The sequence below is a fragment of the Hydractinia symbiolongicarpus genome, chromosome 9 (genome assembly GCF_029227915.1).
Source record: "Hydractinia symbiolongicarpus strain clone_291-10 chromosome 9, HSymV2.1, whole genome shotgun sequence".
Lineage (NCBI taxonomy): Eukaryota > Metazoa > Cnidaria > Hydrozoa > Anthoathecata > Hydractiniidae > Hydractinia > Hydractinia symbiolongicarpus.
The window spans coordinates 20642421-20668259 of NC_079883.1; the positions used below are offsets into that span (position 1 = coordinate 20642421).

The 25839-nt window shown below is 33.2% G+C and overlaps 2 protein-coding genes across 8 annotated transcripts in view; one reads left to right on the forward strand and one right to left on the reverse strand.

Annotated features, from left to right (window-relative positions):
- LOC130657608 (sedoheptulokinase-like) lies at positions 1-5972 on the forward strand. The gene is made up of 4 exons (XM_057460600.1): positions 1-1642; positions 4235-4401; positions 5048-5194; positions 5353-5972. Exons 1-4 carry the CDS (start codon positions 1029-1031, stop codon positions 5811-5813), a joined length of 1389 nt encoding a protein of 462 aa, XP_057316583.1. The 5' UTR covers positions 1-1028; the 3' UTR covers positions 5814-5972.
- Positions 5971-25839, reverse strand: part of LOC130657605 (leucine-rich repeat and IQ domain-containing protein 1-like) — a 25256-nt gene continuing 5387 nt past the window's right edge. For 2 of the 7 annotated variants that reach the window (XM_057460593.1, XM_057460598.1), the window contains 29 exons: positions 23742-23835; positions 23457-23577; positions 22111-22185; positions 21979-22032; positions 21821-21897; positions 19375-21408; positions 19253-19298; positions 18983-19126; positions 18416-18563; positions 17933-18000; positions 17483-17608; positions 17279-17406; positions 16761-16925; positions 16468-16534; positions 15673-15758; positions 15521-15572; positions 14984-15081; positions 14821-14899; positions 14665-14724; positions 14220-14407; positions 13623-13671; positions 12863-13005; positions 12467-12549; positions 11742-11846; positions 11524-11581; positions 11051-11167; positions 10612-10684; positions 9332-9386; positions 5971-6608 (listed from right to left, as the gene is read on the reverse strand). In XM_057460593.1, coding sequence (XP_057316576.1) covers positions 6490-6608; positions 9332-9386; positions 10612-10684; positions 11051-11167; positions 11524-11581; positions 11742-11846; positions 12467-12549; positions 12863-13005; positions 13623-13671; positions 14220-14407; positions 14665-14724; positions 14821-14899; positions 14984-15081; positions 15521-15572; positions 15673-15758; positions 16468-16534; positions 16761-16925; positions 17279-17406; positions 17483-17608; positions 17933-18000; positions 18416-18563; positions 18983-19126; positions 19253-19298; positions 19375-21408; positions 21821-21897; positions 21979-22032; positions 22111-22185; positions 23457-23577; positions 23742-23835 — 4712 coding nt within the window. In that variant the 3' untranslated portion in view covers positions 5971-6489. Of the gene's footprint in view, positions 6609-9331; positions 9387-9782; positions 9870-10611; positions 10685-11050; positions 11168-11523; positions 11582-11741; positions 11847-12466; positions 12550-12862; positions 13006-13622; positions 13672-14219; positions 14408-14664; positions 14725-14820; positions 14900-14983; positions 15082-15520; positions 15573-15672; positions 15759-16467; positions 16535-16760; positions 16926-17278; positions 17407-17482; positions 17609-17932; positions 18001-18415; positions 18564-18982; positions 19127-19252; positions 19299-19374; positions 21409-21820; positions 21898-21978; positions 22033-22110; positions 22186-23456; positions 23578-23741; positions 23836-25839 lie in introns of all 7 variants that reach the window. The other 5 variants (XM_057460597.1, XM_057460595.1, XM_057460596.1 and 2 more) reach the window with 5 other exon arrangements.

Genomic DNA, 25839 nt, shown 5'->3' on the forward strand with positions numbered 1-25839 from the left:
TCTGTAGCCCGAATGAAGTAAAGCTATCTGTGACTTCTATATAAAATCTTGAAGGTGCTTACAGTCATGTACAAAATTAATAAAACAAAGACAGTTCTTATTCGTCTTTTTTCAAACACAAAGGTGAAATGGTCACTACTCTGCAGCCGGCAGACTGCAAAGTCTCTACTTTTGCGCACACGTTGCGCAGGTAGAGAGTGTAAAAAATCCACCAGTGGTATTCTATAGCGCGCCCGCACAACGAAATAATCTACGTCGTTGTCAGACAATTAGCATCTTTCAAGAGTCTGAATGTAACCGTCCGCTGTGAATATTAACAAGTTCAAAATGCGCGACTTTAATACAGAAACAACCAATATAATTAACTGTGGCTAAACTCAGAATGAGTCGTATTGTTTGATTATATTTTGTCCATGATTGTAATTATTAAATTTTGTGTTGTAGAATGCAGGTCAGTTGATTTTCACATTCTCTATGTGAATTATGTTTTACTATCTTTGTCTATTAGGTTTCCGTGCTGTGCTTTGTGTCGCGCCGCTAGAGGTTTAATTTTGATGGGGTAAACGAGCAATGTCTCGATTATTCACTGGTGTACGAACTCACCTTGTGTCACGTAGAATTTTTGTTTAGATGTCAACCTTAAAAAAAGAAGGGAAGAGATTAATAATTGTGTCATGAGGGAAATTGTAGAAAGGGAAAAAATAATTCCGTAAAGAATATCAATTTATGACTGGTAATGTTTCAGTTTTCCATGATAAATCATTTCAAAAGACAACAAAAAATTGTTATTCGCACTTTAATAACCTTACACAGACATACGTCCCCCCCCAGCCTCGAAACTATTTTGTTGAAAAACAGCAATGTGGCTAAAATTAGGAATCTTTTTCTCCGTTGCCTTGATTCTTATAAAAAGGATCGTGCATCTTACCATCTTCATTATGTTGAAACGAGAAGCTAACCAAGACATTTAATCTATTATCTAAGAGATTTGTAGTTTGTTTCTTTAAGTTATAGCATACTAGACAAGCATGGTGGTTACACTTGGTGTAGACATTGGAACGACTTCCGTAAAAACATGTTTGGTTGAGGATGGGCATGTTCTCGGTGCCGTAAAATGTTCTCACAATGCAAAAATTATCGAGGATAACCGACCTATGTCACATCTGTTTGATGAACAAGATCCTTTACTGATACTAAAAGCTTTAGATGACTGTTTAGAAAAGATACCTTGTCACCAAGCCTCTAGTATTCGAATATGCGGACAAATGCATGGCGTAGTGCTATGGAATCCGGTTAATGTTCCAAAGTGTAACACAAACTTAACATTGAAATGTTTGTACCAATCTGCCATTACTGATGTTAGCCGTCTTATAACATGGCAAGACAAACGTTGTCATCAGGATTTCTTGAAAAATCTACCATGCAGTCCGTCGTTCTGCAAAATAGCAACTGGCTATGGTATTGCTTCATTGTTGTGGTTGAAGAGAAATCAAAAACTTCCTGATACATATACATTGTGTGGTACAATTATGGACTTTGTAGTTTGGTTGTTAACACAAACAAAATATGTTTATATGACCACTCATAGCGCGAATAGCTGGGGATATTTTGACGTCAGCAAAGCATGCTGGGAAGTAGAACAGTAAGCCAAATTATTCCTTTTTGTTTTGGATTTTATTTTTGAATTTTGATTCATTATTGGACCTACCTGGTACAAAATGACCTGCGTCCGTCTATCCGTCCGTTACCAGCTTTTCTCAGAATTGGATCATTGTTTTTTTTCAAAATGTTTCTAAAATACAGCTGTTTAAACTTTTTCTGAAGATTGGATTATTTGTTTTTTTCGGTGTTTTAAATCCTGGTAGTTCCATTGAAGTTTTGGTTGTGTTATTTTATTTTTTTAAAAAATATGTTTTTGCGCCGAAAAGCTCGTAATAATGTATCAAGGAGAAAACGATGACTGACTTTTGTACATAAATTACCAGCACCGCGAAAAGAAATAACCCTAGCACCGGCCGATGGTCTTACAAAGGCTATCTAAAAAAATGCAGCGAGTGACATGGTAAGTGTGCAATACAAAAACTTGTAAAAATTCTTGTTAAAAAGAATTTTAGCTAAAAAGTTATAAAGTTATTGAGCCTAATAATTTATTACTAAAGAACATTGTTCTCTTGATAGCGAGCTAGCTAGCTACACATCTTTTTAAACCAACACTTTACACCATTCGCGACGGTCAACAAAGATTGATTAGTTAGCTAAATCTAAGCTAGATTAATGATTTTTCCCATGAAGGGATGGCCGAGCGATCTAAGGTGTCAGCCCTAGAGAGGCTGTCATTAGAGACCGGGTTGTTTGAAGTGCGCTGGTTCGAATCTCACTCTGTCCAAAAATTAAGTAGCACACGTCGATAGACAACAGAACCCACACCGTTGCTAAAGTCGGCAAGCCTTTAATAACATTAATCTCCTGCACAGTTTTCTTAACAATTAACAATTTTTCCAGTTGGACCGCGCCAGAGGTTTTTTCAGAAACAATAGTGGCAAATATGATCCAAAGTGTTAAAGGGTTTACGATGCCAGTACTATGTCGGTAGTGTAGTTGCAAAGTAGGCAACTAAGCAAATCGAGGACCAAAAAGACATTCCATCTGTAACAACCAGATACCTGACTCAAACAAATCAAAAAATTGCGAATTTTACACTCGTACAGACCACTAATATCTTCACGCCACACATTACCCTAAAGACACTACTGTAACTCTTGGTTTTGAATATCTCTTAAGCTGTCTTCCTTTCTTCCACAAAAAAAGTTCTTGCGAAAATCTACATAAATAATCTGCCAAAATAGCTTGTCGCATCGCATCAATGTGAGTAAAGCATACAGACTGTCAACCAGTTGTATTTACATGCTCCATTTAATATGTAAAACTTTAAAACAATATGTGCCATGTAGTGTATCACTTTGTAATCCTCGATATTTCTGAGACAGAATACTTTTTTGAAATGATTTTTGTATTACATAAATATAAATAGTTATAAATAAAGAACATAGAACCAGCAGTATTTTAAATTAACCACCACAGAACAAGCACTATTCTCAGGTAACTACCATAGAACCAGCAGTATTTTAAATTAATTACCACAGAACCAGCAGTATTTTAAAGTAACTACCATAAAAACAGCAGTATTTTAAAGTAACTATCATAAAACCAGCAGTATTTTAAAGTAACTACCATAAAACCAGCAGTATTTTAAAGTAACTACAATAAAACCAGCAGTATTTTAAATTAACCACCATAAAACCAGCAGTATTTTAAAGTAACTACCATAGAACCAGCAGTATTTTAAAGTAACCACCATAAAACCAGCAGTATTTTGAAGTAACTACCATAGAGCCAGCAGTATTTTAAAGTAACCACCATAAAACCAGCAGTATTTTAAATTAACCACCATAAAACCAGCAGTATTTTTAAATTAACCACCATAAAACCAGCAGTATTTTTAAATTAACTATCATAAAACCAGCAGTATTTTGAAGTAACTATCATAAAACCAGCAGTATTTTAAAGTAACCACCATAAAACCAGCAGTATTTTAAAGTAACTATCATAAAACCAGCAGTATTTTAAAGTAACCACCATAAAACCAGCAGTATTTTAAAGTAACTATCATAAAACCAGCAGTATTTTAAAGTAACTACTATAAAACCAGCAGTATTTTAAAGTAAGCACCATAAAACCAGCAGTATTTTAAAGTAACCACCATAAAACCAGCAGCATTTTAAAGTAACCACCACAGAACCAGTAGTTTTTTTTAGTAACAAACAGATAACCAACAGTTGATTATCGATTTTAATCCGAATAAAGCAACAATGTCGTCCCAAAGGTGCGAGATTGTACACGCAAGAAATATAAGCAAAATGGATTAAGAAAGGGAAAGATCAAACGCTTAGATATAACGAGCATCGTTTTATCGAGGCCACTGTACAAGGAGAATGGAAACGGACAAAAACGTAACACACCTTATAACTATTGTTTTTATCTTTGTTTAACGCCCACTGTGGGAACACTTGTTTTGAAATCTCGTCGATGTTATTTATGCGTTATTTAAAAAAGGACTGTCAGTTGGGGAAAAATTTGCGTGCTGTGCGTCTTATAAATTTATTTTCTTAGAACTGTAAAATTTGTTTATTTGAACACATTCTATCTGTAAATTTAAAAAACACTTCATATTTAGAATACCAGAATTGGCACATCTTCTGCCTAGAATTGTTTCTGTCGGTCATCGATCTGGAAGTCTGGTAACGAAGTTGCATGGCATGGCCACCGATACAGTTGTGTATACAGCGCTCGGTGATATGCAGTGTTCAATACATTCATCTACACCTGCACCTAACGAAGCTAGTACGCTCTTTGAAATCTTTTATATCTTTATGTCAGAAAGACTCATTCTATCAAAATCTACCAGGTTTTACCCATATTTATTTCATGATACTTCTCTTCCAAAATTTTGGTCGTCGCAGTTACAATCATGGACAAAATTATGAAACATAGACAGCTTATTCATCATTTTTTAAACACGAACGGTCAATCCTCTACTAAAAGTTGCTATATTTGCGCACACGTAGGCCAGGTAATGAATTATTGACATTTTTCAGCGCGTCCGCTCAACGGAATTTTGACGTCAGCAACAACTAGCATGTTTTAAGAGTATGTATTTAGCAAAACAACCTAAGATCTGAAATGCAAAGACCGATGTCAACATTGACAATGAAGTTGAACAATTTCAAAATGGGTGAATAATATAAAAGCAAACAATGTAATCACCTGTGGCGGCTAAATTCAAAATTCGCTGTCCTGTTTGATTATATTTTGTCTATGATTGTAGTCTCTCTAAAAACACATCGTGTTTTAAATATACTCCTTGCTTTTTAACAAACAAACAAAAACAAAATATACGGGTCGCCCATTATAAAACTTCGCAGGACTTTCACTTTCTAAAGATACTCACCTGAAAGATTTTTTTGTATGTTTGTAAGTTTTTATTTAGTCTTAAATATCGGTACATCCTCCCAGTTGTCGTTTATGCTAAAAAATGACGCTTGCACTATAAAAGCAATTCGGGACAAATGTCATTCACTGGATTGCGTACCTTATAAGAATAATGACGTCATAATAACAGCTGCATCACTTACAGGTCAGTACCCATAATTCACTGTCACAGCGATATTAAGTTTGTCTGGGTCTGCTTGACATGTTTTTTTTCTTAAAATTTTGTTTAACTGCCATACTTGAAGAGTACCGGTCTTCTTTCCACAATCCTATCTAACATAAATTTGGACTTATCATTTTTAGGTGGAAATGTACTAGACAATTTTGTCTCGACGGTACAGTCTTGGTTGTTGGACTTAGAATGTAATTCAGCTATGGGAAAGCAAGACCTTTTTAAGAAACTTGAAGACCTAGCAAATACGTTCAGAAAGACGAAGTCTAATACACGGACTTGTTTAGTAATAGACCCTTGTGTATTTGGAGAAAGATATTCACCCAATTCTCTCGCAAGTGCTACTAATATCACTACTTATAACAGTTCGCTGGGGGAAATCACATGGGCATTACATAGAGGGATTATTGAAAACTTATCAACCATGCTTCCGGTAGAATTATTAAAAAAACATGGAGTTGAAGCTGTTGTAGGAACAGGTGGATTTTTAGTTGAGAACTGTATCCTAAAAGAAGCAATCGAAGAGGTGTATAAACTACCGTTGCGTGTATCAAGCGATAGCGACGCAGCATACGGTGCAGCAATGTTTTGATCCCTGAACAGTATCGACAGTCATTGTCGCATCATTATGGTTGATCGAGTTTTTACATTGGGATCTATCCACATCCAGATTTTTTGCCCTAACTTGGAATGAATTATTTAGCTGTTTTTATATTTTTGTTATTTAATTTAAGAAGACTTGAAACAGGAATATGGGAACATCATTTATTTAGCAAAAAAAAATAAAAAAAACACCGATTCAAATATACAATATTTACAAAGCACATTAATTTTCTCGAGTGTAAAATTTCGGTAACTTACCCCAAGTATTCGCGTAAAATGTAAACAATGAGAGTTTTTAAAATAGCGAATTCGCGAAAAGTCTACAAAAATTGATCCAACGAAGTAACTAACTTACTAAAAAAGCAATTTTGCGAAATTAGGTACCTATATCTGTGCATGGCCCTTTTTTTAGACCGCGCAACAATTAGACTAGGCAGAATTGACTACGAACTTTCGCGATAAGTCATAAGATTGTGCAAACATAAATTGTTCTCGAGCACTAACTTTCGTAAATTACTGAAAGTTAACATTGAAATTTCAGGAGTTGAATCTCAAAATATTTTTACTCTAATTTTTTTCATAAACTTTTCGAATCGCTGATTTTGAAAATTTCGTGACGTAAATTTGCGAAAGTTACTGCCCGCGAAAGTTTCTACGCATATCAGTTATCTGTAGGCCATTTGTTTCCATCGTAACTCCTTCTCGTTTCGTCCATCTGATGTTCTTTGATGCGGCGCCGAATGTGACTTAGATTCGCTACCCAACACATGTCTTCGAGCGTTAACTATAAAATTATTATAAAGATAAATTAATCAAGTTAATTATGTTGAATAGCATGAAAAATATTGTCTATCCTTTACTTAACCTTTCCTAAAACACGCATATTTTCGATAGATAAAAAAAAATTCTACTACTGATTTTAATTGTGGCTTCGTTGTAAAACGTAAACGTTTTTAAAATTTGATATATAACTGAACAAAATGGCTGTTAATGGTTGTCAAGCAGTAGCTAGGTCAGTTACTTACATGTGAGCTTATTCTAGGTTAGGCTTTTTTTTGCAGAATTTCATTTTATTGGAAGGATCAAACCCGGTATCTTAAATCCGCAAGAAAGTTCTCAAACAGACTGCAAGTTTTTTTGCTTTTCTGACCTATACCGAAGGAATATTAGATCTTGATGAAAAGTACATCGTTAATCTACGCCATTTTCAATCATCTGCGCTTAAAATTCACTTTCATTGTTAACATACATATAAAAACGATCCAAGATTTTCGCGGCTGAATGAACGAAGGCCATTTTTATTTTAAAAATGTTCGTGTATGGTCAGGCTATGAGGTTTGTTTGACCTTTTTGTCTTCTGAAAGCTTTATATTTTTGTAATATTTGTTTTCTGTTTGTTTTCAATTTTAGGATAAATATATTGTCACTTTTTTTGGCCACATACAGATCTTAAACGCACTAGTTTTAGGATGTTTGGCTAGGAACAAAGAAGGTTAGCTAGTTAGCTAGCTAGCTAGCTAGCCAACATTTATTTATATGTTGAGGCTGTGGCAGCTAGCTCCTTAAAAAGTGAAAGTATAAAATGCAGTTTGGTTACAACAATATTCTTAAGCAATAATTCTTATGCTAAATGCAGTTAGCTAGGTAGCTAGCTACAACTTTTACATATTTTACTGAAATCTTTTTCTGCAGATAAAATGGCTAAGCGATTGTTTTAGCTGGACGGGTAACGACAGGCTGTTCCCTGTGTTTTTATTTAAACCAAAGTTGCAATAAAGTTTTTTTTGGGAAAAGGTATTACTCCTATACGCCTGTTCAACTCTGTTTAACTGTACTAAGCGCTTAGCCCAGTGTTATCAACAGACTGTTTTTTTTTAAAAAAGGCTGTTACGCCTATGCGCATGTGCGATGACCTATACTAAGGGGTTAGTCCACTGTGACAATTATTTTAAACTTTCTTGGGATCACGCCTACGTACGAATGTGCAACACTGTTTACCTGGACTAACCAGTCAGCCCTGTGTTGCAATGAACTGTTTCTAGCCCGGTATCACGATTAATTTTTTAATTTTTACAAAAACTTATTCCGCAAAATAAAATAATATTGACCGATTGTTTTTACTATGACGGAGTCACAACGGTTGTAAACTGTGTTTTTATTTCAACGGAAAAGTTATTTTTTGAAAAATATGTTACAGTCGCAACACTATAATGGTGAATGCGCTTCACTTGATTTACGACATACTGCATACCTGTACTAAAGCGCTCCACCTGACCGTGTCGCACAGTTTGCAGTTTTTTTAAGCGCTCTTTAGGGCGTTCAACAACAACTACTTGTGGCTCATTCCGGCGGGTTTCCCGGCTGGTTCTATATTATAATACCGTAAACGTCTGTCTGTCACGCAAAATGGTAACCACGGTAGCGAGACACGAAATGCGGTAAATAAGGGACGGGCGAACCCGTGGATTTATCCACGGGCGACCGACTAGTTTCTCCAATTGTTGGCTATCTTTGGCCAAAATGTCACATTTTCAAAAAACTAAATTACCCCAACAATGTAAATTTCATTGTAAGAATATCGCTAATAGACTGTAAAAAATTTCTTCGGAGCATTTTTGACATTTTACTTATATAACAAAATGATGATATTTCTGACTTTTTTACCGATATTATTTTTGAAATTGCTGATAATTTCTGACTTTCCTAACAAAAAGTGTACACCTGGTCTCAGATAAGTACATGTGATTGCAAAATAAGTTTGGTGAAAAGCCACTAGCTGAGATTAGATACAGTACTGGCTGCCATAGCGTTTTCTAGGTTCTTCAGTGTGTTTAACTATATCTACTTTTCTTTTTTTTAGGTTAAGATAGGTAGATAGTAACCATTGCCAAAGTAAAAAAATCTACAGACATCCTTAGATCAAAATCTTTGCACGATTTTTGTAAGGAAGGGGTATCGACAGGTTGCCTGTGTTTTCATTTCCAGTGAATTCACGCGAAATATATTTTTTGAAAAAGGATATTGCGCTTACTGAATCAATTAATTATCGTTGCGTGTGATGGTTGTTTGTGCGGCATAGTAATGATTCAGTGTTGAGAAATAATTTCTTTTGTTCAATTAATCCCTACGACATTAAACCAAACAAAAACAATTTTAACAGCTAGATAGGAATTAAATTCGATAAACTTTTTAATCCGTAAATTGGTATTTGTCTATACCTTATCTCCTGCATTATTTCGTCTGTTTGTACGCAGGGTCAAGCCTGCTAATGGATCAAGGGTTCGTGGTGCGGATGCTTTTTATTGGCCACTTCTCGTCGAATTGAAATCTCACAATCAGGACATTAATGTGAATATTCACGCGTTCCAAAATCACATTAATACAGTTATCTTAAGATAACACTTGTTATCTTAAGTTAACTCTATTAATGTGACTTTGGAATGCCATACATAGAACGGGCAGAAAAGCTCTGTACGAAATAAAAGACAATACAGAACATAATCTTACTTGATCCAGATGATGATCGCTTTGATGGTGGTTTCGGGTTATGAACTTCAGATTGCTAAAACATTTTTTTAATATTCACAATAACTTAAAAAAAACAACCTCGCGAAAAAAATATTAAAGTCTAGCTACACAGCAGCCACAATGAAGCTTAGTGTATTTCAGACTTGACTAAAAAGTACCTTAGCAAGAAATTATATTTCCAACTACACATGTTCGATCGTAACCGTTAGACAATTATTATGTTTTTAAATTTGTCTGAAACCAACATGTTGAAATTATGAAGCTTATAAGCTCCTCAAGTAAATATTTTATCTTCAAACGGTCCAGGGTGTGGCAACCAACGTTCCATCAGGACTTAAAACACGTGTGACGTTTTAACCTATGTAAGTTTTGCATTCGAAATCTATGGCCACAAATAAACACAATTCCTTGAAATTAAAGTAAGGCTTACTTTTTAAATGGCTAACATATTTCCTGGCAGCAATTGGAATTCAATCCGCAGTCCCAAGCACTGGGTGTCACAGACAAAGCCACGCCACTATGGGTTTAGCAAATAACAAAGTAGCTCTACTTTTCAATTAGCGGACACCATTGCTGCAAAAAAGCTTATTATTGATATATGTTTTTGTGGAGTTTTTGAATTGTTCCAGACAAAAACATATAACAGTAATACAGTAAACCATGAAGTATATAGACTTGAAATCCAGCTTCAGTACCATTTTAATAAAGTTGTAGTTAAAAAAGTCATAAAGAACAGAAAACGAGGCGAATTGTTCCATTTTCAAATTTTTAAAATATCATGGAGAATTTTCTGTAAAGCTATGATTAGAATTCGCCTCGTGTCATGAAATCTGTTCCTAATCAGAATTGTCCGCCTTTTGGAGTGTCCGTTACTTAGAGAGTCTGCTGTACACTGACTATACTCCGAGATGCGATCGGGTGAACCATTCTCAGCAGAGGATGGAGACACGGATGTGCCATGATAAAGCATTTATACTTTTTCCTGACTTCTCCCGGACCAAACAGAAATATTCCTGACCATTGTAAAAATCCATTTTAAGGAATTTTTTATCAACAAAAATCTTCTGCTAATACAGAGCTATGCAAAGTTCATCAAATATGTTGCTTTGTGCGACTTATTTGAAACTCACAATGGACACCCAGGTTTTCAAGGTTCTGTGGAAACCCACTGTTATTCAGTATCTCTTTAAACAGACGAAAGCAGCTTTTTTTGCAGGAATATTATGGCGTCAAAGTAGATTTTAGAGAAATTAACTTACCACTAGCGGTACTGTTCTGCCTGCAATTACAGCAGGGTCGAGCTGTGGTAAAAAGATCGGCTCACTTCCAACTCTAAACGGATAAAACGAGATGAAAGGCTGGAAAGGATAGTTTTTTTCAAGAAATACCAGCATAACAGAATTTTTGTGTACAAGGATTGCATGCTATTTGAACTTTTGCACATCAATGACGGTTTGCACAGCATTTTTACTCAAAATTCTCTTTTGACTGTTTCATGATTGTTTGCCAAAATTTACGATTATACTCGAAAGTTATTTTCTTATTTTATCTGAAAATCTAAACAAGACTAGCTTTGGTAGAAACTGCTGGCAACATCCTTTCATGTGATCATTTGCAGGTTGCCACACCCATGTTTTTAGACTTAACTGGGTAAAGATCCACTTTTATGCAGCAACTAAGTATTCGTTGATAGCAAACCTTTTAATGGATTCCTTTGCACTACGAGAGGTTAAGACTTCGGAAACATTTTTTTTCTCGTCTCCAAAAAGTTCGTTTGCTCTTTCTTGATGTAGTACTGCTTGATCGCACACCCAACTAAACGCAAAAAAATTGTGTTAAGATCAAAATGTATGTCTTTTGAAAATGTTTTGCAATGGCAAAAACATTAATTCTGAGTAAGCATTTCTGTCTTAGCTTTGATGACGTAGATTTTTACAGCGTTGCATAGGAGAGGCAGCGTTAGGTTTTTTACTACAATTATTTGAAAAGTAAACACCGTTTAACAGGATAAGTGGTGGTTAATACTCTGCTATTTTGAATTGGCCAAACTAGACTGGATAAACTAGACCTCTATGACTAGACTGGATAAACTAGACTTGATAATTTGAAATATCAAAATAAAGACCACAAAAAATAAATAAAAATGCAAAGGTTAATTTTAAATAACAAACCTATATGTCATCTGTTTACTTTCATATTGACGAAACAGTGGAGTGGGAGAGCCATGTACTAAAGAAAACACGGAAAAGATATCAAAAATAAATATCATTTCATAAAATTCATTGCAAGATTCAACATGTTTAAGCTAGGACACTGCATGTTTTTTTGTTTAAGACCTTTGTGTTTTGTTTGTGAAACTGATCGTAATAGCGCGCAAGGTACTACTCACCTTGAAAGTAGCTTTGTTTTCCAACGCCTTGTTTTCTATGTGTTGTAACAGGTCCAATAAATGAATCTTTGTTCTTCATAAAAAGTTGATACCTTTGGTCTGAATCTAAAAATATTTGTTAAGAAAATAGAATTAAAAACGCCTATTACATGCGCAGCTGTTTTGTTAAGATTGACTGTTAAGTCATTTGATACTTGACTTTGACACGAGTTGAAAATATTTGTGGACACAAACTAAATATTTTACCGTTAAAAGCAGATATGATATGTGTTAAACCTTTACCACAAAAGGGGTGAAGTTCAAAAATCATTTCATAAATGGACGGGCTGTTATTGAAAAATAACAAATTCTTTTCATGTTATCAAATGAGCGCCCGGGAAGTTACTAGAATTTAGGTATATTGTTTTAAATATAGATTTTTTTAAATAAAAGCCATAACATTAGTGTATAAAACGAGTACCTTTGAAAATTTGTAGTGTTTCTGAAAAAAAAATATTTTATTTACACTACCCCTTAATAGCCGCAGCACCAAATTTCGAAAAAAGTTAATAAGCAGCCGGGGGAAATACGGTTATAATCTATTTGTACAAGTAAGAACTGGTACGAAAAGAGGGGACGACGCATGTTATGAAAAGAGAACTTTACAAATAGACATCCCAGACATTAAATTCTCTTAAAAATTATTTTATTCTTTTACGAGCGACAAGATACAACTGGGTACATACTTAATACTTTTTTCTTTTTACCAACACCCATTTTCTTTGCACGTTTTAACATCAGTTCTGCAGTGACCTCATTGTGAAACCCCCTAAAATAAAACCAATATATTAGCCAATCAGAACAGAAAGAGTTGTTATTTTTAGAATTTCACGTTACGTCAAAAACTATTAATAAAAGATCAATTAATAAATTAATTTGATTACAAAATATCAAGGTTTCTTACTTTCGCGGATAATGTTCAACAAATGAACAGAAGTTGCATTTCGTGTAATTTAAATATGATTATAATAAAATTTGAACTTGAAGAACGTAAGCCACACTTTATAGAATTTAATTTTACAAATTTAACAGAACAGCCTGCAAAATGTTCGGCTAACATTTCAAAAGTTAAGCCTTCTTACCATTCTTCACTTATATGTTCAGTTCTACGCGTACTACCGACTGAAGAGCGATCACTTTCAGGACTGATGGTCGGCATGGACGATTCATCAGATGTCATCAAGTTTGTCTTCAAAGAAACAGGTGTGTTCCATGCTTCTTCCACCTGAACAAGTATGAAGTTGAAGCGTCTTTTAGTTTAGTTTAGACAGACAGACAGACAGACAGACAGACAGACAGACAGACAGACAGACAGACAGACAGACAGACAGACAGACAGACAGACAGACAGACAGACAGACAGACAGACAGACAGACAGACAGACAGACAGACAGACAGACAGACAGACAGACAGACAGACGGGTATTATAATATAGATTGTTAATTTCCAAAGTTAAAACTCTTTGATGAGGCCGCGACAAAATTCAAACAAGAAATGCGTTTGAGATGTCTTCTTGGAATAGATTTCTGATGTGTGATAAGCGTGTTAATAATAGCAGCAAGTAGATTCTTTCTTTTGAAGTTATAGAAGGGCCCATGCATACAGCTCCTCCAGCATTGGAAGTTAATTGGGAGATAATAATATATGCAGGGACATTATGTAATTGTTATATCTCCATCAATCACAGAGTGGTTGATATTCTTTAAACAATCTGATGGATTGGAACCATATAGTCATTATAGTTTGAGTCACAAAAAAGAGCGGTGTTTTTGTCATTCATTAGACTGTTTCTCCAAATTCACACCACACAAAAGTACATGATACACAAAAGTGTTCTTACCTGGAGTTTTGTAACCGACCCACTTCTTATATGTGGCGAAACTAAATCACTAAAACAGATCAGATACAACTCTTTGATATTTGAGATGATACTGTTTTATATTACCCCGGTAGATAACCACAAAATTGTTGTGCACGGTTTTATATAAGCAACTTCATTCTTATGGTCTCACTTGTATAAGCAACTTCATTCTTATGGTCTCACTTGCTATTTGACAGAAGACTTACCAAAAGTGCTAGAAACAAGCAACTGGCAAATTTCTATTTTATTTTGCCAATCAAGTGTTTACAAAGCTTTCGCGAGAAATTAATTTTCGCAAATAAAAAAAATACAAACACTAGCAACAAACGAAAGACAACTGGAGTAAAATATTCATTTCAAGAATTGATTTTCGCAAATGGCTGTCTTTGGTTTAGAATGAGATCAATAAACCGATATTTTTTTTAAATTTGCAATAATTTCTTGATCACTGCTTTAAGGTAGATCAATTTTAGCGTAGATGGAAAATTGAGAAATGTGTATCATTTAAACTATCTCACTCTAAACTGAGTAATTAAAAAAAATATTCTTTGACAAGAAGAAGAATATTTCACATACCTTACAGGTGCATGTGGAGTTGCAGGTACTTTCCATTCCAACATATGATCGTCCAACTCAAATTCATCAAGGTTGATTTCTTCTTCGTAATCAAACTCACTATAATGCGAAACATCTTCCTCTTTTGCATATAGCGAGTTCAGAAATGACAAATAAGCTTGACGAACCCTGTGACTACGATAAGCAGTCTAAATAAAAAATGCATTTGCTATCAAATATTTCTGCACATGGTGGTATATAATGAACAGTCTGTATTAAGCAAGTATTTTGATTATTATTTAAACTTTTTCATAATTACTCACTCAGTACTTTTTACAGGTGTAAAACACGCGTTTTACAAACTCAAATTTAAAAGCGATTACATTATCAAATATATTCCCGCAACTATACATTCATAATTTTGTTAACTTTGTAATAATTCGTCACAACGATTAAGTTATATTACCTGAATTTTAGTAGCGGCTTTTTCTTTTTTCTCTTCTTTCTCAATTTGTGCGTTTTTCAACTAAAAACAGAAAATTGAATAATCGTTTTACGCTAACACTAGCTGTAATTATTATCTGAAAGTTTAAGCATCCGTCGATATCTACAACAATTTTACCTGCTTATTGTGTACAACAAGGGGATGCTGTTCTATTCGAGATACTTCAGCCAGTCCTGTTTTGCCTTCAGTGACGATCCTAGAAAGATAATAAGAGAAAATAAAAAACAAAACATTTAGTTTAGCGTTTTAAACGTATGATTTTTTTGCAGTTCAAACTTACAACTCGGTTGCTTCGTTATCTTCTTTTTGTTTATTTAACGCACGATGTACGTTCCAGCGCGACACTGAGAGCCTATCCAACTCTTTCCATAGAGTGACCTACCGTATGAAAGACGTGTGTTGTAAGGTTGCATTTAGAATTTTTTCTAGGGAAAAACTTATTTTGTGATAAAGTGGCCTCAAAATAAAATTTCAGCGGAAGGTTTTATATGCAGAACTTATTTGTTGCGATTGTAGGCTCTCATTAAAAAAATGTGGAACATAATGTTTGTGATTGGAAGGGTATTAAAAATGTCTTTAATAGTACTAAAAGCATATAACTGCACTAAATGATAGCAAAATAAAAGGTTAAGTGAAATATTATCATCGTCAAGTTTTCCGAATGTTTTTGTGATTCAATATACTTTTAAAAATTGCGAAACATGTTTTTGCGATGAATCAAATTTTGGGGAATTTATTTTTCTGATTGGCTCTGAAAAATTCAATTTCCTGACAGAAAAAAGCCTCAATCTCCTCAATTAGCATAAACTCAAATTACTTGTTTTGGAAAATTTTCTTCGATGTTTTCTTCCGCATCTACTTCTGTCAAGCTACAATAAGAAAAAATGTCGAACCAGAATAAAATAATTTAAAAATAACACAAACAACGGAAAGCGTTTTAAAATCTTTTAAAAAAACATTCAAACATACACTGTATCGAGTTGTTTTTTTAAAGCAGTGTAAGCTACCGTCTCTTCCACACACCCAGCAGTGAAAGATGAATTGATGTTTGTCACCTAAAACACAAGTAACAGTTGACATGGCCTTCTAGGTTTCCTTAACTCTATTCCATCCAAACTGCGATTTTTTGTAACAAATAACGTAAATAATGTAAGTCATGTTGATGAAACTATAAGCAGGAATATAGTATAGCAGAAGAAAAAATTAATCGATAGGAATAAAAAAAAATATGCTGACGTTATTTTGCTATGACGTCATTATGTTTCTTAAGAATACATGTTGTTGTTTTTATAAGCATGACATTTATAAGCATCCGTAGGTTTAAATGTAGTTATACTTTAAGCATATACTAAGCATTATGTGAAGCCTAAGAAAATGTTGGCAAGTTTTAATGTTTTGTTGTTTCGTGAGGTGTGACAACAATACAGTTTAAAAATTTTCGTACACCAGTATTACTCACAAAATACAAAGACTTATTAAGAATTAATAAAATTCAATATATTCTTTTTCAAATAAGCATATTTTGAGCCTGACCAAGTGTTTTTCATAAGCATATTCTAATAAATCTTTTAACCATAATGCATAACCTAAGCATATTTTGAGGCTGAAAAACTACTTTCCATAAGCATCCTTAAGCCTCATTTTGGAATTTTAATTGCTTATATAAAAAACATTATTATGTTGCTACTCTTTCCTTTCGGAACAAAACAATGCTAAAAGGGTTTTGCCCCCTTCTATTAAATTACCCCAGCAAAATGCGCTTACCTCGTTTATATCAAGTTTTTCGTTATCTACATATTTTAACCAAATCAGTATGTTAAATATTGTCAGCCTAAGAATAAAAATCCATTAAATTTTATCGCGCCAGATGTGAAAGTTTGGACATATTTTGGAAAGTTTTGGAAAGTGTAAACATAGAAAAAAGGGTATTAAAGTCACAAATATACGTGCTATTAAACGAACAGGTGCATGGCCATATCTAACTTAAGCGAACAAAGGAAGAAGGGGGGGGATAGTTAATTTTTGAAGTCCATGTGAAAATAGGGAAAAACACATACTTTATATTTGGTGTACTTATTACAGGATTTCCTTCGATACACAGGCGTTCCAACAAACAGCATTGTTTTAATGAATAGAATACATTTGCGTCAGATATCAAATTGTTCTTTAGATTTATGACTTTTAACAGGATAAGGTTTTCAAGAGAAGGCAGGTTTTGAATGCTAAAAACAAGAAAATCAATGAATTAATTAACTAATTAAAGGATGAATGAATGAATGAATGAGCGGATGAATGAATATGTAAATGAATGAATGAATGAATGAATGGTGTTTTAAACTTTACTGTGATTTAAACAAGTATTTCACTTGAAAATTACTGCAAGACAATAAATACAAAAACCTAATAATAAAAAAACAAAGAAATACTTATACACAAAAATCTATCTAAGTTCGGGAGGGTTATAACTTTTCGCTCATGGTGAACTATTCTTGAAATTCCAAGAACATATACAACGAAGCACATTTTAATCTTAAAATTAAAAAATTAAAAAACTAAGAAATTTCATAATACTCACCTGTTACCAGCAACAGATAATACGGTAAGGTGAGGTAACCAATACTCTTTAATATTGTCTATTGAAGCGACGTTGTTGTCATCTAATATCAACTTGTACATCAATACGTTGTTTAAGAAAGCAGGTAGCTATTACAGTATAAGATAGGAATTGTTACAAAAAAGATTGCTTTTTATATATTTGATATCACAAATCAGAAACTACCTTCGTCACACTGTTTGCAGAGAAGTCAACTTCTCTCAACAATAAGCAGTGCTGTATTTCATCCACACTGGAGATAATATTATTCTTACAAGATAAAACATTTAAATGTTTTAAATACTGTAGACCCTAAAACGGAAAAAAAACCTTGATGTCAACCAAAATATGAAATAGAACTCCGACACATACAGCGTGGACTTTTTTTGGAAGCAGTAAAGTAGAAGGCATAATAAAAAGAGAACCTAATAACGTATCAGGTAACACAATTATGTAACTATCAATAAACATTCTTGTCAAAAAAACATCCTAGCGAATTTAGTGGCTATCAAATATCACCTGGGTTTACAGATTGTCAAAAAGTTGCAGAAATTAAATAAAAAATAAGAAAGTAAGCAAATAAAAAGCAAAGTATAAAACAAAAACACTGTCAACAACAACAAACAAACAATGTACCTTCATCGATACGATTTGATTGTTGTTTACATTCAGATACTGCAATTTGCAACAATTTCTTAAACCGCCTAAAAAAGGAACAGAGGAAGAGTATAATCAATAACACAGGGAAACGCAAGCAATGACATAATCAATACCAGCTCTTACTTAGTCGTTCTTATCCCTCAAAGGTACTACAAATTCAGCCTCTGAAATTCAGGTTTATCCGGCCTTGCCAAACTAAACACCTACCTGTAAAGGCTTTAAGTCAGTACCTACTCATCTACTTGTATTGGGAATACCTGGCGAATTTGTTAGTGGCAATGCCAATCTGCACCAAATACTCTTTGGAAATATACTTTGCACTATCTCTTTTGGATAGTTTTAAATTTAAATACAGCAAAATGCCGACGGTGTAGGTTGACAAAATTGCTGGTCACAAAACTGCATGACATTAACATCTACTCTTCGAAAAACAACATTAAATCAGTATTTAAAACTTACTTATGCGACTTATGACATTGTCTGATAAATTTAATGACACAAGAGATGACAATTCTTCAAATTGTCGAACACTTGACAGATTGTTGTTTTGTAAATTAAGAATGGTGAGTTGTTTAAAGAATGCAGAAAGTGATGTCAGCTGGCAATTCTAAACGATATGCAGAAAAGCCAATGACAACTGAGCTGATACTACAATCTTAATTTTGCTTCTCATAGCATAGATTATACAAAATAAACAATTCAGGGTTCTGATGTAAGCATTTTAATAAAATGCTCTGTGGTAGGCTTAGACACCAAACGTTCAAATAATGCAATACCCTTAAAGCATTACATGCACTAAATATCCAGTTTGCACTAAATCGTTGCCGTTGTTATAACCTCAAATATTTCTTGTTGTTTTCCCTAACGTAAAAATGTTTCAATATTTATAGCTTTTTCAGCTTCTCATCAAATCTATAAAATTACCAGGAAACCTGAGTATCATATCAAAAATCTGCTTCAAGTGAATAGGTGATAAACAATGATTCCACGTTAAAAAGAAATCATTGGCAGATTTATATTATTTACCTGTAGTTGTAAAAACTGCAAATGTTTACTTTCGTGAAGATCACTTAAAGATGGCGGTTTTGAGTTTTTTAGAACTAAGCATCTCAGTTCTTCATGATTTGTGATACTAAATGCATTTTCCTTCTTGACAACTTGCAAATTTTTCTGCAAATAAAAAGGAAACAAGACGTATGAGCATAACCTGCATAAGAATAAACAACAACAACAACAACAACGACAACAACAACAAAAACAATAATAACAACAACGACAACAACAACAAAAACTTACTAATTCACTAAAGTTCGTGTCAGCATAATTTATCCCGTACAATGTTCTAAAACAAAAAAACCTATCAATAATTCGTTGTCACAACACTTTTAATTTATAATAAAAATATAACATCAAGATACCTAATGCCTGAGGTAAAAGTAATCCAATTATGAAATATATGCTTTATTTGTGACAGGACGGGAACTTCGTCAATATCACATGAAATTTCCTCTTTTGATGTCGAATCTTGAAAACTACTTAGACACGTGTCACTTTCCTTGGTATTTTTTGAGGTAATGTTTAAATGTTTCTCCGCATCTCTATTTTCTTGAATGATTTTGTAATTGTTTATTTCTTTGCTTGCAGTCACTTTTGGATCATCCGTTTCAACTTGAGACTTTTCTTTGACCGAATTTATGCAACCTTTCTGTGCTGAAGGAGGAACATTTACTTTTTCAAGGATAGCATTCTTGTCTACGACGTACCGGGACATATAAATGTCTTCTGCAAGTTTATTTTTTTCAGTACAATGTGCTTGAATAACATCATTTTGAATTTCACTATTTTTAATTGTAATATTTCCAACATCCCCTGTGTTTGAGCAATTACAAGTAGTATCTAAACAGTACTGCATACTAACGTATTTTTTCTCGGGTATCGTTTCATCTTCATGTTTTGAAGGTAAGTTTGTGTCATCGCTTTCCTTGCATGCAATGATCTCATTTACAAAACAAGTAGACATATCTGGAGAAATAATGTTCAAAGAATTACTTTCATTGACAGAAGAGCCTGTTTTTTCTACTTCTAAATTAAGACACAATGAATTGTTACATCTATCATAACAGTCGATAGCTTCACCTTGCATGTCCAAGTTACTACTGTTGCTTTTACATCCATCTTCACCTAGTTTACATCCACCTTCACCTAGTTTACATCCATCTTCACCTAGTTTACTTCCATCTTCACCTAGTTTACATCCATCTTCACCTAGTTTACATCCATCTTCACCTAGTTTACATCCATCTTCACCTAGTTTACACCCATCTTCATCTAGTTTACTTCCATCTTCACCTAGTTTACTTCCATCTTCACCTAGTTTACATCCATCTTCACCTAGTTTACTTCCATCTTCACCTAGTTTACTTCCATCTTCACCTAGTTTACATCCATCTTCACCTAGTTTACATCCATCTTCACCTAGTTTACATCCATCTTCACCTAGTTTACATCCATCTTCACCTAGTTTACATCCATCTTCACCTAGTTTACTTCCATCTTCACCTAGTTTACATCCATCTTCACCTAGTTTACATCCATCTTCACCTAGTTTACATCCATCTTCACCAAGTTTACATCCATCTTCACCTAGTTTACTTCCATCTTCACCTAGTTTACATCCATCTTCACCTAGTTTACATCCATCTTCACCTAGTTTACATCCATCTTCACCTAGTTTACTTCCATCTTCACCTAGTTTACATCCATCTTCACCTAGTTTACATCCATCTTCACCTAGTTTACATCCATCTTCACCTAGTTTACATCCATCTTCACCTAGTTTACTTCCATCTTCACCTAGTTTACTTCCATCTTCACCTAGTTTACATCCATCTTCACCTAGTTTACATCCATCTTCACCTAGTTTACTTCCATCTTCACCTAGTTTACATCCATCTTCATCTAGTTTACATCCATCTTCACCTAGTTTACATCCATCTTCACCTAGTTTACATCCATCTTCACCTAGTTTACATCCATCTTCACCTAGTTTACATCCATCTTGTCTCCCAATCTCTTCTTCTCTTTTGTTTAAAATATCAATACAATCTTTTGCTTGTGCTTCACAACTGGTTGGTATGTATGTATCGACACAACAATATTTTTCCCTGGCAGAGATTACATTGACATTACTGACATCTTTCGTACAGGCTTTCTCAATTTCTCTCCTAACAATTATTTTTTGTTCAGTATATGTTTTCCCTCTTTCAAATTTTTTCACCACCTTTTCTTTCTTAAGTCTTTCCTGTTTGCTTCTGATTTTTTCTATTCGTTGACATTCCTCTTCAATTTTCTTTCTCTTTTCGTCTTTTCGTTGCAGTTCTCGTTTTTCTTCTTCCTTCTGCAGTCTTTTCCTTTTAATGATATCTAGTTCTGGTCCATATAACCTCTGCGCTCTAAATATTAAGTATGATAATAAAATATCATTACTCCAACAAGATTGTGAGCATTCTGAATCATATTACAGGTGGTTACAACCTGTGTTTCAAAACAATCATTTTTCAGTTTAAACTGATACTTTAAGATTGTTATGTGTTCTTTTAAACAGTGATTTGATTGATCTTAAACACTGTAAAAAGTTGTACATATATCCATATCGTAGTGTTTCAACTTTGATTAATTTGTATTTTGAAAAAACCTTTCTAATAATTGTTTTTGAACCATAACATATAATAAACCATAAACCCATTATTGACAAAAATATAGAAAAAGTTGGAAACCCAAACATAAGAACCGTGTTGTAACTTCTACAAAGCTTCACAAAACAGTACCGCTGAACTATAGATAGTACAAAAAAGATTTTCGTACATATATCTCCTGAAATGCTTTTGAACTAAAATGGCGCCACTTTGTTTTCTCTGGTGATCGTTTCTATCAAATTCATCCTAAAAGAGCAAAAAAATACATTGATACATAAGAATTAACTACTTGTTAGCCCAATAATTTTTTTTTTAATACACCTTTACTTGTAATGACTTTAAACGTTCCTTTTCCAGCTGCAGATTATTTTCAATTACCTCCTAAAAAGATAAAAATCGAATGTAATAATCTACAGAGAAAGCTGATTAAATGAGACAAACAGCGAAATCAGAAACTACCTGCAATGAATTTTGGAAATTCTGAATGCGAGTTTCTTCAACTGCAAGATCCTTCTCCAAGGTATTGGTTAATGTCTAAAAAAATGTTAAAAAGCAATTATTTTATTTCTTATATTTTGCATCTAGCCATGGCATTGCATAGTAAAATAAAATAATGAAAGCAAGTTTTCATCCAAACGAAACGGCTCTTTTATTTGTTAATTTCCTAAAACTTCCAGTTTTTACACGTGGTTAACTCAAAATAATAAACTTTCATTTTTAGAAAATGTTTGCATAACTTCTGTTAGTCTCCACAGGCAATATAATTATTTAAGGTGTACTGTATTTTGAGTTTTATATTCAAGGTGTAGTCATTCATAGGTGATTCAACTAATTTTTATTTACATTCATCTTTTGTGGGTAAAAAAACAGCAGCTAAGAAATGAAAATTTAAAATGACCACTATGAGATAGAGTCAAAAACCTAAAGCGAGGATTTATTCCAGCTAATTGGGAAATCATTCGCTAGTTAAACGGTTACACTTAATACACAGCTACGTTCCAAACTTGTAATGCATTTCTAACTTAGGGTCAAAGATAAATAAATTTACAAGTAAATTAAAAAAAAAAGAATTGATAACAAATTTCTATTATGTTATGACCAAAACATTTAAAAAATTAGGAAAAATTTAAAAAAGGTAAAAATTCACGATTAGTATAATTTTTATATAAAAAAAGGAAAAAAAACAATTAATTATAGCACACTTTAGGAGAAAGGATATTTCGTATTACCTGAAACATAGAGGTATTATTAAAAGAGATATCTCTATACCTGAAACAATCTATTTTTAGGGTTTTACTACTTTCATTTGTTTGTGACAGTAACTTGAATTAATGAAGCCATTACAATGTACTTTGACGCAAAAAACTTGAGAAAGGTCGAAATAACTGATGTCACCTCCTAAGGGGGATAACCAGGGATAACATGGGAGCAAAAATGAAACCAATTTCCTAAATTTGGGTCGGTCAACCCACTCAATTTGGAACCGATGACTTAATAACGCAATATATAAACCTTTAAATCTTAATAAATCTTCTTAACTGACGTCAAATACACTATTTTATTCAGTTTCAAGGTCCTATCAGTAAATACTACGGGATATAATAAATTTCTAAAATAATTTCTTGTATATATGCATTTCCTACGACATTAAAATTCTTAAAACTCCTGTCTTTTACATTGTTCTTCTGCCTAAGTGACTTTTCACAGGCTTATCGATTAGTAATAGTAATAAGAACACTTGGTCCATAAATTTGTTACAAACAGAAACATTAAATAATAAACAATAAATATATATAAATATCAACCTGTTGTTCTAATTTCAACCTCTCTTGAAGCTTCTTTAATTCATTCTGCTTAGCCTCTCTTTTTTCTTGAATAAGTTTTTGAAATTCTTTATCTTCATTGCATTTCTTTTTCCTAGCCATCCTATAAGAAAGTCACCTTCAGACATCAGGAAGTTGACGTCCTTACCACAAAGTTTACAAAAACGCATCAGTGCACGCTACGTAACTTCAGTTGAAAGATTTAAAATTCAAAATTAAAAACAAGGCTTATTCAATAGAGCAGTATAAGAACAATTTAAAGTTTACTGTCGTTGTTTTTCTTGTTCAAGTTGACTTTTTTGCAATTCAATTAGTTTAGCCAGTGCTGCTTCTTCTATCTCCCTGGTTTCCTCGAGCACATCTAAAATTTAGACAAAAACACAACAAAATAACAAAATCAAAAAACAGAATTAAATGACATAGAATAAGCAGCCTTTCTTGTTCTCCTTTACAAGATGGACAGCCATCTCTATCACGACCATTATTGATTGATCCCCGCAATGCATTTTCTGGTACAAAGGTTACTGTGTAAAGTGGCCACTACCTCAATGCTTTTTGCGGCCAATTTTGGAAACCCCCTTAAAATTCCCTCTATAAGATGGCTAGTTTAAACAAATTTTGTGTAAATGTAATAAAACAGAATTAGGGCCTTAAGACTCCATGATGTTCGTATTTACGTAACATTATTTATTTTAATTTTTTTTGAAACCCTATGCGGTAGGAACATTAAAAGATAGAATTGATGAAAATAATAAAAAAAATTTTTTATCAATGTTTTCAGAATCAATGTTAAAAAAACTTGGTAAAAAACTTGTTATTATAAACTTCTCAATGTCTGCAGCATCATATAAAACTAAAATAATAAGCAGCATTTGTTTTCTAAACCAATCAGTTTGGTTTTGCTTAATTTTAAGCTAATCAAGTTTATTTAAGGGAGAATACTCATCAAAAAATGTTTTTTTATGATTTTAATTCAAGCATTTAGTAATAACTTAGTTATAACATAATTATCTTTAAAATTCAATAAAGCTCTTTAACATTCCAAATATTTTTTTATTTTTTTCTCCTTGGTGGTTGAGTTATTGAGGAAAACATCCCAATTGGTGAAGTTACCCTTGCGGGGAACTGGAAGAGAACCGTGGTTGCTACAAATTACAAAAAAAATTGAAAATAGTCCTCAAAGGAAGTCAAAGACCTACAATTTTGTACATACTCCTAGCCTTGTTGTTTCCAAAGTGATAAAGCTAATCATTTTACAGTTACAAATCATCAAGTTACCTATTTTATTCATCTCTTTTGAATAATCTTTCTTTATTATTATTTTTAATGTATAAAAACAAATAAAACCTCAAATTTTGAGAGTAGTTATAACTTGATTAACATTGCAATACAATGTTTTTTTGAGAATAAAAAATGTGCATGTACATTAATCCGAAGCGAGAGAGAGAAGCTTCAAGTAGGAGACAAGGGTACAAAGAATAAATAAACATCTTGGTTGCTTTCCTTTTTCTTGTAGAAAAACAGACAACTTCGTGCGTCATCTTAAAATCTAAGTTTCATAGTTTATTATTTTAGTTACATTTTCATAACTAAAAGAACATTCTTATAATACAATAAGAATAAATAGAGTTCGTTTACTTTATTCTCTAACGTTCTTGCCACATCACCATCTAATTATTGCTCCCTTAATGGTAACATCACACAACAATGTAAATTTACAGTAGCCATATGCAAATGACATCGACTGTCAGATGAAACAATAGGTATTTTAGGACTTATTCTATTTTGAAATCTAAAAATTAGGCATGCACGAAAAATTCATATTTCATAGTGAAGACAGGACTTTTTAGTTAAAAGTTAGGCATTTTTTAGTGAGAACTGATATTTTTAAAGAGGACTCTATTTTATACTGAGCCTAATTATACACATTTTTTAAAATCAACTTCAATAATAATTTCAACCTCCAAATTCTGAATTCAATTTATAAGTGCCAAGAAGTTGCTTTTCATATTTTAGAAGATGGTATTTCTTAAAGAACTCTTGTAGGTTGCTTCTTAGAATAAGTAGGATTAAGCTATAACACTCAAGTTTTAATCTCAACCCTTAGAAGCTTGGTTCATTGCAAAAAAAAAAATGCATAACAGTAAAAAAACCTTAAAGCATTTATACACTTACTGCAACTAACAAAGCCTCCTCGAAAAACCCATGCTGATTAGCTACAAATCAATACAGCTTTGTTTCAATGAAACAAATTGCTATAATTATTGCCCTAATGATTTGTTGTTGATCAAGTAAAAACCTTGTTTTGAAGGTTTTACTCTTGCTTCTTTAAAAGCAGAACGAGAACACTATATTTGACTAACAT

Coding starts and splice junctions, on each gene's coding strand:
- LOC130657608 (XM_057460600.1), top strand. CDS start 1,029: ATGGTGGTTACACTTGGTGTAGACATTGGAACGACTTCCGTAAAAACA. Junction 1,643..4,234: donor GCATGCTGGGAAGTAGAACA/GTAAGCCAAATT, acceptor CTTCATATTTAG/AATACCAGAATTGGCACATC. Junction 5,195..5,352: donor AACAGCTGCATCACTTACAG/GTCAGTACCCAT, acceptor TATCATTTTTAG/GTGGAAATGTACTAGACAAT.